We start from the raw sequence: 19,131 nt of genomic DNA on the forward strand, positions 1-19,131 counted from the left end.
GCGACCGTTTTGCTCTGCTAGTCTTTTAGCTAGTTGGCTGTTAAGGGGAAGTTTGTAATGAAGACATTTAGGTAGTACCTGCTTTCTTAGGCATTCGTGCAGGAAGTACAGCTGTTCGTGGGTGGCACTCTGTCGGATGGAATTCATTTCCCATTTTCGGTCCATTTTTAGTGTATTGTGTCCATATGTGTTAGCGAGCTTTGAGAAGATTTGCAGCTCAGACTGAAGTTCTGAATGTAGGTTTGCTCACTGAACTGGAAGGTTCATTTTCAGAAATTTCATCACTGAAAGGCTGAGGCACTTGGGGTTGTTTTCATTGGAGAAAAGAAGGTTTGGGGTGACTTGATAGAGGTGTATAAGATGATTAGGGGTTTAGATAGGGTCGACAGTGAGAATCTTTTTCCACGTATGGAGTCAGCTATTACAAGGGGGCATAGCTTTAAATTAAGGGGGGGTAGGTATAAGACAGATGTTAGGGGTAGGTTCTTTACTCAGCGAGTCGTGAGTTCATGGAATGCCCTGCCAGTAGCAGTGGTGGACTCTCCCTCATTATGGGCATTTAAGCGGGCATTGGATAGGCACATGGAGGATAGTGGGCTAGTGTAGGTTAGGTGGGCTTGGATCGGCGCAACATCGAGGGCCGAAGGGCCTGTACTGCGCTGTATTCTTCTATGTTCTAGATCCAGCCATTTAAAGGCATGATCAAAGTAGAATTTGAATCATTTGAATGTCAGCAACAACTATTACTTTTTTAAAAAGAAAACTTCACTCCTTTCCCATGATCCTCATATTGATTGCTGCTGGTTCTTGGGCTGCTTCAGGCTATAACATCCTATACAATGCAGGTGAGCTTGAAGTCCCCAATCTTTGCAACAGTAACACCCATCCCTTACCTGAACCTCAATGACTTCTGAAGATCTTGCCCAGCAAGTTTTTATTGGCTGATGTCTGGAAGCCAGCTGTTGGCTTTAGTGCAATTTTATTCGCTTTGTAAGGTCGATTGAACAGTGTCAACTATCTAAGATGGAATTACCAGTAGGTTGTACTTTGTAGCATTTCGTGATCCTTGTTTGCTATGCTTCAAAGGTAATAGCGGATTTCAGTTTTTACCTGCAAATAGTTTCTGCCTGTGCTTAAGGTATAAGGCGACATCAATATCATCCACAATGGCCGTACTGGTAAAGGACGTGGATGAGTAACAAACTGTGAATTCCAGTGAAAGTAGGTAAAGATTGTCATAACACCAGTGAAAGATCATATAAAAACAGCGTTGGAGGGAGGTGATGGCCTGGTGGTATTGCTAGAGACCCAGGGCATGATGTTCTTCAAATTCTAGAGTGGCAGATGGTGGATTTTGAACTCAGTTTTTTAAAAAAAAAACTCTGGAATTAAGAATTTAATGATTGTCGACCATTGCCATTTGTTGGAAAAATCCATCTGATTCACTAATGTCCTTTTTAGGGAAGAAAACTGCCATCCTTTTCTGATCTGGCCTAATGTGACTCCAGACTCATAGTAATGTAGTTGACTCTTAACTGTTTTGTGGGCAATTGGGGATGGGTAATAAATCCTAACCTAGCTAGCGATGCTCACAACCCATGAACGAATATAGAATGTAACTCAGCAGGTGTGGCAGGATGTGGGAGAGAGTGAAAAACAGAAGTTTTGAGTCCAATATTTTTTTTTGTGGGTTTGGATTTCATAGAAGGATCATACTGGATTTTAAAAAGAGTCATGTTAACTCTGTTCCTCTCCTCTCAGATACTGACAAATGCACTGACTTTCTCTAGCAGTCCCAGTTTTTAATTTCAAATTTCAAGTTCCTGCATTATTTTTCTTTGGTTTGAGTGAAAGGTAGTTTTGTCCCAAATAGGAAGATAACTACTTCTAGAAAGATATATATTTGAGATGAGCTCCTGAATCAATTATTGCCATGCAGCTTATAAATGCAAATTGGTGTGTTCACTGCTGCAGTATGTGGGATCATCTTGCAATGTTTTATTTTAATTTGCCCTCAGTTGCGCTGGATTTCCCTCCCTACATCTCCTTGCCTCTCTATCGCGTTTTTTTTTTCTTAAGATAATTCTTAGCTTGGTCAAAGAGGTACTTTTTTCAGTCACGTACTGAGCATGTCCTTATGTGGCCCTGTATTGTACTTTGTTTTAGGAAACACTGAAGCACTTTGTGTTGCTTTATTACGTTAAAGGCGCTATATGAATAAAAATAGTTTACTGTTGGGTCAGTGAATGTTTGCAATGAAGTGTCAACTACCATTAAAACATACTGTGGCATTAAGGTACATTATAAGTCAGTTGGATTGATTGTACACAGATTTGGCTAAAACTGAAACTGGGAGATGTTGTTTTAAATAATGCAATTCTTGAAGCATAGACAGCTCAAGCAAATGCCAGAGCTGGATTACCGCTGCAGTTTATAAAACTCAATCCTGTGTGCTTGTTCAGTTCAAAGAACCGTGCAATCCTACAAGATGCAGAACTTTCCAAATAAGGGTTTGTTTCCCCATTTCTAGTTACAATTTCCCAGCATTTCCTTTCTTGATTTTAAAAACTATGATTCTGTTCTCCATTTTTGGAAAAGGGTTGGAGACCCCTGAGACTTTTAGGAGTGGCAGGAAGACAGATTTGGTAAATGGTTCTACAGTAATTTGGAAAGAAATTGGTAGGACTGGTAAAGCTAATTAGTTTTGTTCTTAAAGATAGTGCTTGAGTTTCTCAGTGAGGGTTTAGTTGACCTGTTACAGAAACACTATCATCAGCAGGAATAGTGTGCTAAAGGATTTCCTGCAGACCTGTCTCTGTAAACCACAAGGATTCTCTGTTCCCTTTCCATTGTGCTGTGAATTCTTGCATAGGGAACAACATTTTTTTTTTCATTGACTGCCATCCTTCAAATTCATCACAAATTAATCAGATAAAAAGTCTTTTTTTTTTCTAAAACTGTGCCATTTCATGGGGCAATTAGACTCCACCAACTGCATAAAATGACAGTAAACTGATCCTCCTATCTAGGAAATTTGATGATTGTGGAAAATGAAAAATGCCATTCCATTGTAAAAATTGATGTTCTTCTGGCATAAGGAACCATAGTCTAGCAGGAGTTTTACTCTGGATTTGACCTGATCTGGGTTTGTTTGATGTGAACATTAGATCACTGGAACCAATTGCCTATGTTGAGCATAAGCATCGGGAATAGGCTAAATTTTAGATCTGAGACTCTTTGTGGAGTCCTGTCACAATTCTTTGACTGAAACCAGCTACCTTGATACAGAGCACGAAAAATGTGTGGAATTTCAGAAACATTCAGCCCTTCAACCCTGCTCAATACAATCATGGCTGATCGTACAACTCAGTATGCTGTTCCTGCTTTAACCCCGTAGCCTTTGATCCCTCTTAGTCCTAAAGCGTTTATCGATCTCCTCTTGAAACCTTCGGTGCCGTGATCTCAACCATGTTCTGCGGTAGAGAATTCCGCAGGCTCACTACTCTCTCTGGATGAAAACATTTCTCATCTCGGTCCTAAATAAGACCATAAGAAAAAGGAGCAAAAATCAAGCCATTAGGCCATCGAGTCTGTCTACCATTCAATCATAAATGATAAGTTTCTCAACTCCATTCTCCCACTTTCTCCAGGTAACTCTTGATCCCCTCGATATTCAAAAATGTATCTAACTCACTCTTAAATATACTCAATGACCTGACTTCCACATTCTTCTTTGGCAATGAATTCCATAGATTGCCCACTCTGGCTGAAGAAGTTGCTCCTTATCTCCGTTCTAAAAGGTCTTCCTTTTACTCTCAGGCGATATCTTCGGGTCCGAGTCTCTTCTACCAATGGAAACATCTTCATAACATCTAGTCTGTTTCAGGCCATTCAGTATTCTATGTGTTTCAATTAGATACCCCCCTTCAATTCTTATAAACTCCATCGAGTAATAAACCCAGAGTCCTCAAACGTTTGTTATATGTTTTTCATTCCTGGAACCATTCTCGTGAACCTCCTCTGAACACGTTCCAGAGCCGGTACATCCTTCCTGAGATATGAGTCCCAACACTGCACACAATACCCCAAATGTGGTCTGACCAGAGCCTTATAGAGCCTCAGTAGTACATCCCTGCTTTTATATTCAAGTCCTCTCAAAATAAATGCCAACATTGCATTTACCTTCCTAACTACTGCCTCAACCTGCAAGTTTACCTTGAGAGTATCCTGGACTAGAACTCCTAAGTCTCTTTTTGCACTTCAGACTTCTGAATTCTCTCCCCATTTAGAAAATGGTCCATGCCTCTATTCTTGCTACCAAAGTGCATGACCTACACTTTCCTATGTTGTACTCCATCTGCCACTTCTTTGCCCACTCCCTGAACCTGTCCAGATCCTTCTGCAGCCTCCCCACTGCCTCAATCTGTCCCTCTACCTATCTTTGTATCATCTGCAAACTTAGCCAGAATGCCCTCCGTTCCTTCATCTAGATCATTAATGTATAAAGTGAAAAGGTGTGGTCCCAACACTGACCCTGGTGGAACACTACTTCTCACCAGCTGCCAACCTGAGAAGGACCTTTTATCCCCATTCTCTGCTTTTTGCCAAACAGCCAATGTTCTACCCATGCTAGCTCCTTGCCTCTAGCACCATGGGCCCTTATCTTTCTTAGTAGCCTCCTGTATGGTACCTTGTCAAAGACTGTCTTGAAGTCTAGGTAGCTAACATCCATTAGCTCTCCTTAGCCTAACCTGCTCGTTACTTCCTCAAAGAATCCCAGCAGATTTATCAGGCATGACCTCCCCTTAATGAAACCGTGCTGACTTTGCCCCATTTTATCTTACACTTCCAAGTATTCAGAAATCTCATCCTTCACAATAGCTTCCAGGATCTTACCCACAACTGAGATTACAGTAATTGGTCTGTAATTTTCGTTTTTTGCCTTACTCCCTTTTTAAACAGGGGTGTCACGTGAGCAATTTTCTAGTCATCTGGGATTCTCTCCAATTCTAGCGATTCCTAAAAGATCGCCACTAATGACTACACTATCTCCTCAGCTATCTCCCTTAGAACTCTGGGATGTAGTCCATCTGATCCAGGTGATTTATCAACTTCAGGCTATTCAGTTTTTGTAGCACCTTCTCCTTGGTGATGGCCACCATATTCAGCTATCTTGAATTTTTGGGATACTACTTGTGTTTTCTACTGTGAAGACTGACACAAAGTAATCATTCAGTTCCTCAGCCATTTCCTTGTTCCCCACTACTATCTCCCCAGCACATTTTCCAACAGCCCGACGTCCTCTTTTGCCCTTTATATATCTAAAGGAACACTTATTCTTCCTTTTATATTACTGGCTAGCTTACTCTCATATTTAATCTTCTTCCTCATTTCTTTTTTGTTGCCCTCTGTTGGTCTTTATAAGCTTCCCAATCCTCTGATTTCCCACGGTCCTTTGCTTTATATGCTTTCTCTTTTGCTTTTATGCTATCCCTGACCTCTAGTCACCATCCCCCTTGGCCTACCCCATAGCCTTAGATAGCAAACCCCTAGTTCTGAACTCCTCAATGAATTGGGATTGTCTTTCCTGCATTAAACCTGTCTCATCCTGTTTAATGAGAAGCTTCCCTTCATTCTTCTAAACTCTAGTGAATTTAGTCCAAACTGATTTAATCTCTCTTCATACACTGGTATACCTTAATTGCACTGCCTCCATAGCTTAGGCCCAGTATAATTTCAACTAGCCATTCCTGCTTTTGTTCGAAAACCTTCTCTCCATGAAGGCCAACATACCATTTGCCACTTTCAGTTGCTGCACCTGCATGCTTACCTTCTACATGAGTGTACAAAGACACCCAGGTCTTATTGCACCTCCTTTTCCCAATAGCTATTCAGATAATTAATCTGCTCTTTTGTATTTGCTACCAAAGTAGATTAACTCCATTATTCCAAATTATCCAAGCTTTTGTCCACACATTCAACTTGTCCAAATCACACTGAAGTTTCTTTCCATCCTCCTCACAGTTCATCCTCCCACTTGGCTTTGTTTGCAAACTGTGAATAGCTGTGTTTGCTGTCCAAACACTGATCACTGCTGTGCTCCACTAATCATTGCCTGCAACAGAGGGGAAAAAGACCAATTTCTTCCTATCCTTTGTTTCCTGTCTGCCAATCAATTTTCTATGCATGTCAGTACACTGTCTCAATCCCATGCACTTTAGTTTTACTTGCTAATCTCTTAAATGGGATCTTATCTTAAAATCTTCTGAAAGTCCAAATAAATCACATCCCCTAGGCCTCCCTTATCAACTGTCCTCGTTATATCTTTGAAGAATTCCAATAGAGACCTAGAGATGTATAGCACAGAAACAGACCCTTCTACCCAACTCATCCATGCTGACCAGATATCCAAAACAAATTTAGTCCCATTTGCCAGCACTTGGCCCATAACCCTCTAAACCCTTCCTGTTCATATACCCATCCAGATGCCTTTTAAGTGTGGCAATTGTACCAGCCTCTACCACTTCCTCTGGCAGCTCAATCCATACACGCACCGCCTGCTGCGTGAAAAAGTTGCCCCCTTAGGTCTCTTTTAAATCTTTCTCCTCTCACCCCAAACCTATGCCCTCTAATATGGACTCCCCCACCCCAGAGAAAAGACCTTGTCCATTTACTCCATCCGTGCACTTCATGATTTTATAAAGGTTTGTCAAACATGATTTCCCTTTTCACAAATCCATTTACAATGCTCAGAATTGAATGAGCTGTTAAACCGTTCCACGCAAGATGTTTTTAAACTTTCTTTTGTAAAATCCATCAATTCATTTTCAATTTATTTCATTTCTGTATAAATGTTCATTTTTACTGCTGACTGGTCTTCTTTCAGGTGCAGATCTCTTACTATGCTGCCTGATTCAGATAGTCATGTGGTATTTTTCTTTGGCGCTGTCTAGTGGGATATCAGTGGAACCCCTCTAGAAGACCTGTGTAAGCTATTGAGGATGGCCATTGAAATGATTTTTGTCAGAGCCTCTACCAGTCCTCTGGCTGAAGTTACGACAGATCAAGCCAACCACACAGGGACACAGTGCATTGTTGATAATTATACTTCCATCAGTGTTGGCATTATTACTGCTCTGGGGTCCATGTCATCACTGAATTAGGGGAACAGAAGCTCAGCAAAGTTTTCAGGAATCAGCATTGGGATAGTGTTACCTCACTATCGTTTTCACCTCTGGACTCTGGCTCAAAATCCAACACAATCTGCTGGCAGGAATGTCTATTAGCTGTGAAGGTCCTGTGTGAGGTCATTATATCCCTGTCTCTAGGCCAGAAGGTCTGGATTTAACTTGCACCTGTCATGGAGGTATGTCATAGCATGTTGCAACAGGTTGACCAAGAAATAACTGCATCAGTTGTGATTTGGTGCCAGTTTGTATCCAGTAGATAGATATTTTTTTAAAAAAAGGGGTTCTTGTGATACAGTGGTTGTCCATCAGTTGTGATTTAGTACCAGTTTGTATCCAGTAGATAGATATTTTTTTAAAAAAAGGGGTTCTTGTGATACAGTGGTTGTCCCTATTTCTGAGCACGAAGGCCAACGTTCAGGTCTCGCCGATTCCAGAGGTGCGTGCTAACATATCTGAACAGTTTGATTAGAAATGTTCTAGAACAGGTTCCATCCAGTTTCTAAGGGCAAGAGTTGAAATACAAAGCCACCACTAACTGCACATTGGAAATGTCACTGCAAAGTGCGTAGGAGCAGGAATAGGCCATTGGCACGGCGATTTGCTGGGCCGGTTCAATAAGATCATGTCTGATCTACTTGTGGTCTTAACTCCAATTGCCTGTCTGCACCCCATAACCCTCAACTCCCTTGTCTATCGGAAATCTAACTTGGCCTTGAATAGATTGTGACTTGATAGCCACTGTTTTTGGAGGGAAAGAATTCCACAAAGCAGTGACATTGAGAGAAATGTTCTTTTGTTGGAGTTGGACATGGTTGCACCACACAGAGGCCTCTACTTTGTCCATACCTGCCCATATTCTGTCTGGCTGAAACTGACCAGACTGGGGCAAATGCTAGTTTTACTTCCAACCATCACCCCTTCTCCCCAGCCCTCAGCCAAATGACTCCCGCCTCTTGAAGGCAGTGAAGAGTATCATTGGGTCTAAAGCCTACATTGCACCTAATTGTGTGGGTTACCCATCGCCAGGTTAAGGTAAAATGACTGTTTTAAATTAGTCTCATGCACCTCACAAAGCACAGTTCTATGGCCTACAATTCGTGCATACAATTTTACAGATTCCATTGTCGTCTTGCACTATCTTGAAGAATGAATTGATGAGATCACTGTTCCATCCTATTCTAATGGTTTGATTGTATCTGGTATCAAAGCCTGATTTGTATTTTATAAGACAGGGTACTAATAGGAAGGATCTGCTGCTTGTATAGTGTGCTTACTGAAGGTTTTTATATCCCTGCCTCCACAGTCTGCTCAGGGTAATAGAGATACGATTAATGTGCTACCTGATCCCCTTGAGATTAATGCAATGTAATCAGCTCCAAGCTACGCAAGCAGCTGAACCAGGCTTCATGTGACAGTACTTCTGTTGAAATGATTAGGGAACTGTGCTGGGAAGGTCACATCTAGCTCTGACAAAGGAACATGGAGACAATGCCTGTGTGTGTGTCTCTCTCTGTGGCTGTTAGTTTGTGTGTCATCAAACTCCTGCAACTAGAGGAAAAAAAGGCTAACGTGTGAAAGTCAACAAACTATAAACTCTGCAAAGAATGTCTAGCAGAGTGAGATAAATCGATAATGGAAGGTAGAGGTTAAGAGGAATGAATTTTGCCAAAGAGAAAAGGAAGAGATAAATTTGTGGCTTGTGGACATTGGGTAGTTTCACAATTACAGGTTTTAAAAGCATATACAATAAGAATGTGAAGAATTGAAAATGGTTCAAATGCAAAGGGTGAGTCAAGAACTTAATTCAAACAGTGCTATGAATATAGCACCAACAGTTAGAATAATAGACAAGTGAACCTGTTGAATATAAAATAAATTTGATTCAGAAATTGTAATGATAACTATACCTCTTGTAAAAACATCTCTTTTTAGAAGACTTTTGTTTTTTTTCTCTTGATTCTATCCTTAAGATCTCTCTAGAACAATGGGAAGTTGTCAAGGAAAATCTTGATTTTGCAGAATGACAGAATTGTTATGGTACAGAAGGAAAGCATTTATCTCACGTTGTCTACACTGGATTTCTGAATGAGTATTATGAATCCGTGCCATTCTCTGGTCTTTAGCTCATGACCCTGACTATTGTTTCAATCTAAATAATCATCTAATGCCCTTGTGTATGCCTCATTGAGCCACCACACTTTCAGGCAGTGCTTTCCAGACAGGAAATTACTCATTGTATGAAAAAGACTTCCTCTCTTTCTCATCACATTGCTACTTTTGCAAATTACCTTTTTATCTTTGCCTTAGAATTCTGTCATTAATTTTCTAGGAAAGGACTTCTCCAAAATCATCTCTGTACAAACCCTGTAATTTTGAAAACATAATCAAATGTCCTCTTCGGCGGCTTCTCTCAAAGTACAGAAGTCCGATTCTCCAATTTATCTTTTGGAACTGAAGTTTATCAACCATTCTTGGAAACCTTTCTTATGTTCTCTCCAAATGCATTCAGATTTTTCGTAAAGCCAGGTGCCAGAACTGTAGAGCATAGTGTCCAAGATAAATTCAGAGTACTCTAGGCCCTATTAATTAGATCTCCAATTGCATATTTTTAATAACTATTCCTTTCACCTGTCTTTACATCAATAGTAACTTAGATTCTCATGTACACCCAGTTCTATCTGCTACTGCACACGCTTTAAGGTAGTGCCCTTTATCTTGTACCATATCTCCATGAAACTTCTACCACACAGTCACCCCTCCAGCCAAAATGGAAAAAGACAATTCTACTCCTGGGATCAGAATCAGTCCAAGAACTGGATTCCCGTGAGGAGTTTACATTCCGTACAAATCCATTTCCAAAGTCAACTTGCCTCTAGATAACTGGGCAACACAGCTCATTTGATCACACAATTGTCCAAGCATTGGCCATTTTCAGCAAGACAGAATCTAACCATCTCTCCTTCAATGACATTGCTATCACTGAATTCCCCATCACCTACAGGTTACAATTGACTTGAAACCTAACCAGATCAATTCTATACATTTTATGAGCACAAGAGGATGCCAGGGGCTGGGTATCCTGCTGTGATGATGGAAAAGCGCAGCAGGTCAGCTGCATCAAAGGAGCAGGAGAATCGACGTTTTGGGCATAAGCCCTACTTCAAGAAAAGGAGGGTGTGCGAAGCGGGCTAAGATAAAAGGTAGGGAGGAGGGAATTGGGGGAGGGGCGTTGGGAATACGATAGGTGGAAGGAAGTTAAGGTAAGGGTGATAGGCCGGAGAGGGGGTGGGAGCGGAGAGGTCGGGAAGAAGATTGCAGGTCAAGATGGCGGTGCTGAGTCTGACGGTTGGGACTGAGAAAAGGTGGGGGGAAGGGAAATGAGAAAGCTGGAGAAATCTGCATTCATCCCTTGTGGTTGGAAGATTCCTAGGCGGAAGATGAGACGCTTTTCCTCCAGGCGTCGTGTTGCTATGGTCTGGCGATGGAGGAGACCAAGGACCTGCATGTCCTTGGCAGAGTGGGAGGGGGAGTTAAAGTGTTCAGCCACGGGGCGGTTGGGTTGGTTGGTGCGGGTGTCCCAGAGGTGTTCCCTGAAACATTCCGCAAGTAGGCGGCCTGTCTCCCCAATGTATAGGAGGCCACATCGGGTGCAGCGGATGCAGTAAATGATGTGTGTGGAGGTGCAGGTGAATTTCTGACAGATATGGAAGGATCCCTTGGGGCCTTGGAGGGAACTGAGGGGGGAGGTGTGGGCGCCCACATCATTTACTGCATCCGCTGCACCCGATGTTGAAGTCCCTTACCCAGTCTGTGCCCTTGCCACCCTCACTGCTTCCCCCAAGTTGTGTTCAATGTGGAAAAGTGCTGATTCATCAGCTGTCGGAGGGTAATATGTGGCAAGGAGCAGGCCTCCTTGCCCATGTTAGACATTATGCCATTAGACTACACGGAGCATGGTGTCAATGGCAGATACTCATGGGTACGATCCTTCCTGATTGTACACCATGGTATCACCATCTATGGTGATCTGTCCTTCTCTTGAGAAAGGACATAGTCAGGGATGGTGATGGTGCTGTCTGGGTCATTGACTGTAAGGTATGATTTGATGAATATTATGTTGGTGAAAGATAAAGTTCCACCGTTTGAACTGCACCAGCCATTAGGAATGTTATTTAGCTCCGTTGTATAGAATGCGAAATGCAGTGTGAAGTTGTGTATGTATTACGTCTCTCTATTTTCAAACAATAGAGATTTATTCAGTTTTTTCCACAGCAGTTCAACCCCTGACGGTAGAACGCTTTTCATTCAGATGCCTGTCAGGGAACTTGAGCTGAGCAACAGTTCAGGTATAATTAAATTCCATGCCAACACAATTTCATTGGCAGCTAGGCATACCAATCCCTGTCTTGCAGAGTTTAAGGAAAGAATTAAAAGACTTCTCTATCTTTCTTGCACTCTCTCCTCTTTTCATGGTCTCAGTCAGTCAATAATACAGACAAACCTCTCTTTTAATTATGTGGACAGGTTGAGGTATGGGCATCTATTGTCAGAAGAATAAAAGATAATGACTGTTCATAGAATCCCTACAGTGTGGAAGCAAGCCATTCTGCCCACTGAATTCACACCGACCTTCAGATGATCCCACCTAGACTATCTGACCCATCCCTGAAACCTTGTATTTCCCATGGCTAATCCACCTAGCCTGCATATCCCTGGACACTATCGGCAATTTATCATCGCCAATCTACCTAACCTGCATATCTTTGGACTATGGGAGGAAACCGGAGCACCTGGAAGAAACCCGTGCAGACACTGGGAGAATATGCAAACTCCACACAGACAGTCGGCCAAGGATGAAATCAAACCCTAGCCACTGAGCCACCGTACTGCAATATTGGTTCAAAACCGTTGAGTTCAGGGTTAACCCATTACAAGGGGCGTGTTGGATTTTGTATTACATATTTTAATATAAGGAGGGGGTAGAATGCTCTTCCAGCATTATCTTCATATTGTGTTTATGGGACTTTTAATGTCTACTGTCGATTACTGCATTTGTTTGCAAAACATAACTTCCAGTTCAAGAAAGAACAAATCTATACATCCACCAAGAAAACATGAGAGCAAGAGTGTCATGAGAATGCCATCACTGCCAGATTTTCTTCCAATTTGAGCACTCATCCAGACTTGAATCTGTATTGCCTGTCCCCTGTCGCTGCTTGGACTGTACCCCGGAAATGCTAACCTAATACTCTGGGAGGATCTTCAGCCCAGGGTGTACAGTAGTTCAAGGAAAAGGCTGATTGCCATCACCTTTGGAGAAATAGGCCTGGGCAATAATGTAACCTTGTCAATGTCATTAATCTCCTGCGAACAATTTTTTTTTTAAAAGCTGTCTGCCACAGCATGATCAAAAATAACCTGAAGCTGGCGCACTATTATGCTTGGTAATCTTTATCATATGTAATACATTCCTAGGTTCAATGACATTAACCATATCCTTCTCTGTTGATGTTGCTGTTTAGGTTTTCTCCCAATACAGTACAGCAAGTAACCAAGAGAGAAAGGAAAACTTTGTGCAGCTGAAAGAAAGTACCTCATCAGTGTGACCCCAGTCAGAATAGTGTGAGCATTAATTGAGATTTTGGAATTGATTATGCCATATATAAATTGTTGTAATTGAGGAGAAAGTGAGGTCTGCAGATGCTGGAGATCAAAGTTGAAACTTTATTGCTGGAACAGCACAGCAGGTCAGGCAGCATCCAGAGAACAGGAGATTCGACGTTTCGGGCATAGGCCCTTCTTCAGGAATGAGCAGAGAGTGTTCATCAGGAGAAGATAAAAGGTAGGGAGGAGGGACTTGGAGGAGGGGCGTTGGAAATGTGATAGGTGGAAAGAGGTCAAGGTGAGGGTGATAGGTCGGAGTAGGATGGAGGCGGAGAGGTCAAGAAGAAGACTGCAGGTCAGGAAGGCGGTGCCGGGCTGGAGGGATTCGGCTGAGACAAGGTGGGGGGAGGGGGGATGAAAAAACTGGTGAAGTCCAAGTTCATCCCCTGTGGTTGGAGGGTTCCCAGTCGATTGCCCTACTTGATTGCTTTAGGCTGGTACTTGCTGAGTTGTTAAAAACACAGTGCTCTGTTAATGTTGGATGCAGGAAGAAATAAATAAAATAAACATCTAACATTCATATATAAAGATCTTCCCAACTGTCAGTGGTTTCAAAATGCTTTATTGACAATTAAATAGTTTTGAAGTGAAGCCCCTGTAGTAATCCAGGAGACACGTGCGCTCGTTTTGTGCACGGCAAGATCCAACAAATAGCAGTGTGACAATTACAAGCTAATCTTCTTTTGTAATGTTGATTAAGCAGTAAATATTGGCAGGACACCAGGGAGAATACCCTTGGTTGTCATCAAAATAGTATTAGGGATATATTTTTCATCCACTTGGGGAAGGCAGATGGTTTAATTTCTTGTCCAAAAGATGGCACCTCCAACAGTGCAGCGTTCTGTTTGTGCTTCTTTACTGTACTCGAGCCCAGATTGGAACTTCAACCCACAGCCTTGCAGGTCAGAGGCAAAAGTGCTCCCAGCTGAACTATAGCTGACAGTAAATTGTTCCAATCTGCTCCTCCCCAGTCTCCTCTTCTCCGCCTTTCATTAGCCTCAGCGCATGACTCTGCCTGTGACTTATCCTATACACTCCAGCTTGCCCATCACATTTGTTTACTCAATATTGACCAGTAACGACTCCCAAAGCCTTAAGATTGAAATTCTCTTCCCTGTGTTTAAATCTCTTCCCACTCATTTCTCAAATGCAATTGATTACTTTCCTGTCTACTTTCCACTCTTCTGACTCTGGTCTCTTTTATAATTGTCCACCCACCCCTGTCAAAGTTATGTCCGTGTCCCTCCTTTATAATGCACCTGTTTGACCAGACCCTTGTTATCTCTCAAATAAAGCAAAATACTGTGGGTGTTGGCAATCTAATACAAAAATAGAAAATGCTCAGCAAGTCTGGCGCCATCTGTAGAGAGAGAGAAAAATATGTTTTAATTTCCTAACACCTTTTGTAAAGTTCCTTGGGATACTGTTCTACATTAAGGCATTTTGTTGTCATAATTGGAGGAGAAAAGTAAGTTATATTATGGAACCTGGGGATTGAAAGGACAAGCAAACGAGTGAGAACTTGCTTGTCATTTCCAGAACAAACCGTTGTGAAAGGTGTTGAGCAAGGGAAACAAACAGTTATCAGTGTCAGTTATACTTTTTTTTTGTCACTGAGTAAGGAAGGAATCATTAGAGACCACATCCCCTTACAGTTTTTATTTAATCATCCTTTAGCTGACTCCTGTCAGAGATAATGAATTTGGCCTGGGGCAGTGTTAGTTTTAATGCTGTTTGTGTGAATCATACTGAGGTTCAAGCTTTCAATTGCTCAATAGTTGTGGTTGAAGATTTTTGATAAACTTAGCATGTGAGCTAACTGCACTTCTCTTCAGTAGTGACAGGACATGGACTGTTTGGACCGAAAGGTCTGTTTCTGTGCTTTGTGACTCTATCATACAGCAGATTTTTCACTGAGGTTTGTGCAAGACTCTTGGTTTCTCTTCCACAGATAATAACCAAAACCTGGGATTACATAATGAATGGTAGAGGATTCTGAAAAGTGTAATCGAAACGAGGGGGCCAGACCTTCAGCTTCTAGATCAGGAGTACACAGCTGGAACAATTCTCAACGCCACATACTGGACCAAGTAAAGGTCCTCCAGAAAATTGGATTTTTGTTCTGGGATTGGGAGTATTGTTGTGTTCTAAGCAAATTGTATCCTATGACCTTGGAAACTGTGGAAGTGGGCGGTGCAAAAGCTGCCTCAGTGCTCCAGCTCTTGAATAAAGAAAAAAAACAGAAAACAGCCCTCGCGCCCCACCACACATACCCCATGCTCCATCCATTTATTCCCCATTGTTTCTCAACTCTCCATGTCAATGTATGCCCCTTACTAGCTCCAGAGCTTCCTATATACCTTCCATGCTAAAGAACTTAAGCCCTACAATCCTTTACTGTAAGCCCTCTGCCAAATTAGTATCAACTCATGCCCAACTATACCTATTAGTCACTATGCTTTTCATTTATCTTCCACGTCAACCCACCCAATACGCACCATGGACAGACCGATGCGCGCTAAGATTAAGTAAAGTTTTTAAGCATTTTTTTGATGAATTGAGTAGGTCTTTCTTTTAAAAAAAAATACTAATTTATAAAATAAATTGCAGTATCTAACTTTCTTCAAATATTTTAAACCCTGATAAGAACAAACATTTTGTATTAATAGTCCCAATTCAATTATCCTCTGGGCACTTGGAGCTGCCAATCAAAATGAATTGACAGGCACTCACTGATAATCATTAGTTCTGAAAGCTTGGACTGAAGACATATGAATGGCTCACTGAAAGTTCCAGAAGCTGTAATCTAGGTGAATACTTCAAGCTTTGTTCATATTTCAAGCCAAAGTTTGACTTATTGGGCAACTTCATGTGTCTGCAGGCATGTGCATCACTTGGGGGTTAGGGCCTTTTCATTTTACTAGCGTCATAACTGGGAAGGTCTGTGACCTGGCAATTCTGCTGATCTCAATAAAATGTCTTTCACTAGAATACATATTTGCACAGTTGTCTGCAACAGTAACTTCGTAATGATAGATTGATATGATTGGCATACATCAACATAGAGTGGAACAGTAAGCATTGGTTTAACACAATAGACAAATATTTGAAGAAATAATTAAAGCGTGAGATTGAAATGACTTCATAACTTTAATGACCTTGACAATTCCAATGAGTTTATGCACATTCATGTCTACTTTTAACAATCCCAAACAGTACCTGACCCCTCCCAAAGATGTTCCAGAAACTTGGGCGACACGATGGCTCAGTGGTTAGCACTGCTGCCTTACAGCACCAGAGACCCAAGTTTGATTCCAGCCTCAGGCGACTGTCTGTGTGGAGTTTGCACATTCTCCCCGTGTCTGCGTGGGTTTCCTCCGGGTGCTCCAGTTTCCTCCCACAATCCAAAAATGTGCAGGTCTGGTGAATTGGGCAATTTAGCATGGCCATAGTGTTCAGGGACATGTAGATTAGGTGCTTGGTCAGAGGTAAATGTAGAGTAATGGGGAGTGGTTTTGTGTGGAATACCCTTCAAAGGGTCGATGTGGACTTGTTGGGCCGAAGGGCCTGTTTCCACACTGAAGGGAATCTAAATCCCTTAAAATAAAAAAAAATCCAAAAAGGTACCTACCTTTTCATAAGAGTAGGAGAAAGTGAAGACTGCAGATGATGGAGATCAGATTGAAAAGTGTGGCGCTAGAAAAGCACAGCAGGTCAGGCAGCATCCGAGGAGCAAGCGAATCGGCATTTCGGGCATAAGCCCATCAGGAATGCTCCTAAGATGCTGTTTTTCCAAAAGAGTACCCTATATTTCCAATTGATTTAGATCCGCTACCAGGTCTAAATTACAGATATCTTGAACATCCTGCTAACAAGTTAGGTATGACTGAAGGCAGCCACAATTTAATATGTGCAGCTGCTCTTGCAAATGTGCACATTTCAACCTGTTACTCTTTTCTCCCCCTCCACCTCACCCCACCCCACCCTATCCCACATGAATGGCCTGGGTTAAATTTAGAGTTGGAGCATGGATTCGTGCCTCTAGTGCCATTTTTATGAAAATAGAAAAGCTTTCCATCAATTTCAGGCCTGTATCTAGAGACCCCTGAGGTTGCTGGACAGGATGGTCAAGAAGGAATACTTTTTCTTAGTTGGTAGAGTAGTGAGGTTATGACAGAGCTGTAAAAAGTATTAGTTGGTCCTGTTCTCTACCCAATTTCATAGACCTGATGCTCATCACAAACCTTTACTCACTGTTTAGGGTCATGGTTGGATATTAGTGCCCATGGAATAATATCTCAACTAAGAGTCAGCCACCACAGAAATATGTTGAATAACTGGTTAGAAAATTGCATACAGTTCTAGGGCCTTGCCTTACAGCTTAGATGTAATTTCACTGGAGAGGGTACAGAAAATTGCCAAGAATGGAGCATATCTGTCTCCCTCAAAGGGACTGAGTGAGTCCCCTTCTCACTGCCTCAACACCGTGACCTCCTCAGCCCTCCAGCACAGGACCCTCTACCTATCTTCAGATATCCCCGCTTCATCACCCTGTCCCCCTTTATCTGCAGCTCCACCAAACCCACCCCCAGTCCTAAAGAAAGGTTACACCTGCAACGATGACTTCTCTACTTCCTGATGCTGCCTGACTTGCTGTGTTCTTCTAGCCTCCTGCCTGTCTATTAAGAATGGAGAATAGTCACTGTAATCATGGATTAGTTAGGCTGGATGTGTTTTCTTTGGAACAGAGATGCAAGATATCAAAAGGGATATTGAATGTATAACATATTGAGGGGCTTGGATAGTTTAGATAGGAAGAATCTAATTCTGTTAACTGAGAAGTCAGTAACCATGGCTATAGATTCAAAATTATTGTTGGAAGGATTAAAGGAGAGTAGAGTAAACTTATTCATCCAGAGGGCATTGTGGGTTTGGAACCCTTTGCCTGAATGAGTGATGGAGGCAAAAAGTTTTATTTGAGAAAGACTTGGATGTCTAATTGAGCTACTGTAATCGAGAGGACTGCCAGCCAATAGATCAGGTCACCAGGTAGAGATCAGGACAGGGACCCAGGCACATTATATAGTGCTGAAGCTCTAACCCAGCTAAACTGATACAGACTGAGGCTCCAACCTGGGATCTTTCTGGCCTGTGTGGCTGAGTTGCATGATGAATGCTACATTTCCAAGCTAAGCCACTACTCATCAAGATTTTGGGGTTTGTTAGGAAGTATTTAGAAATTTCCTGACCTAAATACCAAGTAGATTTTGAAATGACTATTCAAGGTTAGAAAGTGTTGTAAGTTCCTGTAGCTGTACCAAAAATTTCAGCTTGTGGTGGTGAAGTGTCAGGTGATCAAATGCTTCCATGTTTCGATCAGATGTGGAAGTTACAGGGCTCAAGTTAGTGGGCGGCACGGTGGCACAGTGGTTAGCACTGCTGCCTCACAGCGCCTGAGACCCAGGTTCAAATCCCTCCTCAGGCGACTGACTGTGTGGAGTTTGCACATTCTCCCCGTGTCTGTGTGGGTTTCCTCCCACAATCCAAAAGATGTGCAGGTCAGGTGAATTGACCATGTTAAATTGCCCGTAGTGTTAGTAATGGGTAAATGTAGGGGTATGGGTGGGTTGCGCTTCGGCGGGTCGGTGTGGACTTGTTGGGCCGAAGGGCCTGTTTCCACACTGTAATGTAATCTAATCAATCGTTATCCTAAGATCTTTCTTCAAAATACCACAAAATGATTCTTTTGTTTTATTTGTTCCTTCATCCAATGAGTAACTGAGGAATATAAATCAGAATGGTAAAACCTAATAGGACCATAGGTCATTAAATGCTGTCACATCATAGAAATCATAAAATCCTGACTGTGGAAGCAGGTCATTCAGCCCATCAAGTCCACACTGACCCTCAGAGTATCCCACCCCATCTCTGTAACCCAGCATTTTTCATGGCTAATCCACCTAGCCTGTACATCACTAGACACTATGGGCAATTTAGTATGACCAATCCAACTAACCTGCTCATCTTTGGAGGAACTGGAGCACCTAGATGAAACCCACGCAGACATGGGGAAAATTGCAAACTCCACACAGTCACCTGAGGCTGGAATCGAGCCGGAGTCCTGGCGCTGTGAGGCAGCAGTGCTAACCACAGAGTCACCGTGTCACCCAAAGACCCCATTAAATTCCAGTTTAAATATGTGATAACTTTTCTCACAACATGACATCAATTAAATTTTTGGTTTGCATTGTATCTGTGAGAGAAACTGAAACTTCAC

General features: G+C 42.1%; 1 protein-coding gene across 3 annotated transcripts in view; it reads left to right on the forward strand.

Moving 5' to 3' along the window:
• The window catches only part of LOC122559149 (MAP kinase-activated protein kinase 2-like), a 106,010-nt gene that overhangs the window by 53,893 nt on the left and 32,986 nt on the right, over positions 1-19,131 (forward strand). The window contains exon 1 of one of the 3 annotated variants that reach the window (XM_043708506.1): positions 14,810-14,950. The exons of the other annotated variants lie outside the window; for them this stretch is intronic. Coding sequence (XP_043564441.1) covers positions 14,837-14,950 — 114 coding nt within the window. The 5' untranslated portion in view covers positions 14,810-14,836. Of the gene's footprint in view, positions 1-14,809; positions 14,951-19,131 lie in introns of those variants that run through there. 3 annotated transcript variants of the gene reach the window in all.

The sequence above is a fragment of the Chiloscyllium plagiosum genome, chromosome 18 (assembly GCF_004010195.1).
Source record: "Chiloscyllium plagiosum isolate BGI_BamShark_2017 chromosome 18, ASM401019v2, whole genome shotgun sequence".
Classification (NCBI taxonomy): Eukaryota; Metazoa; Chordata; class Chondrichthyes; order Orectolobiformes; family Hemiscylliidae; genus Chiloscyllium; species Chiloscyllium plagiosum.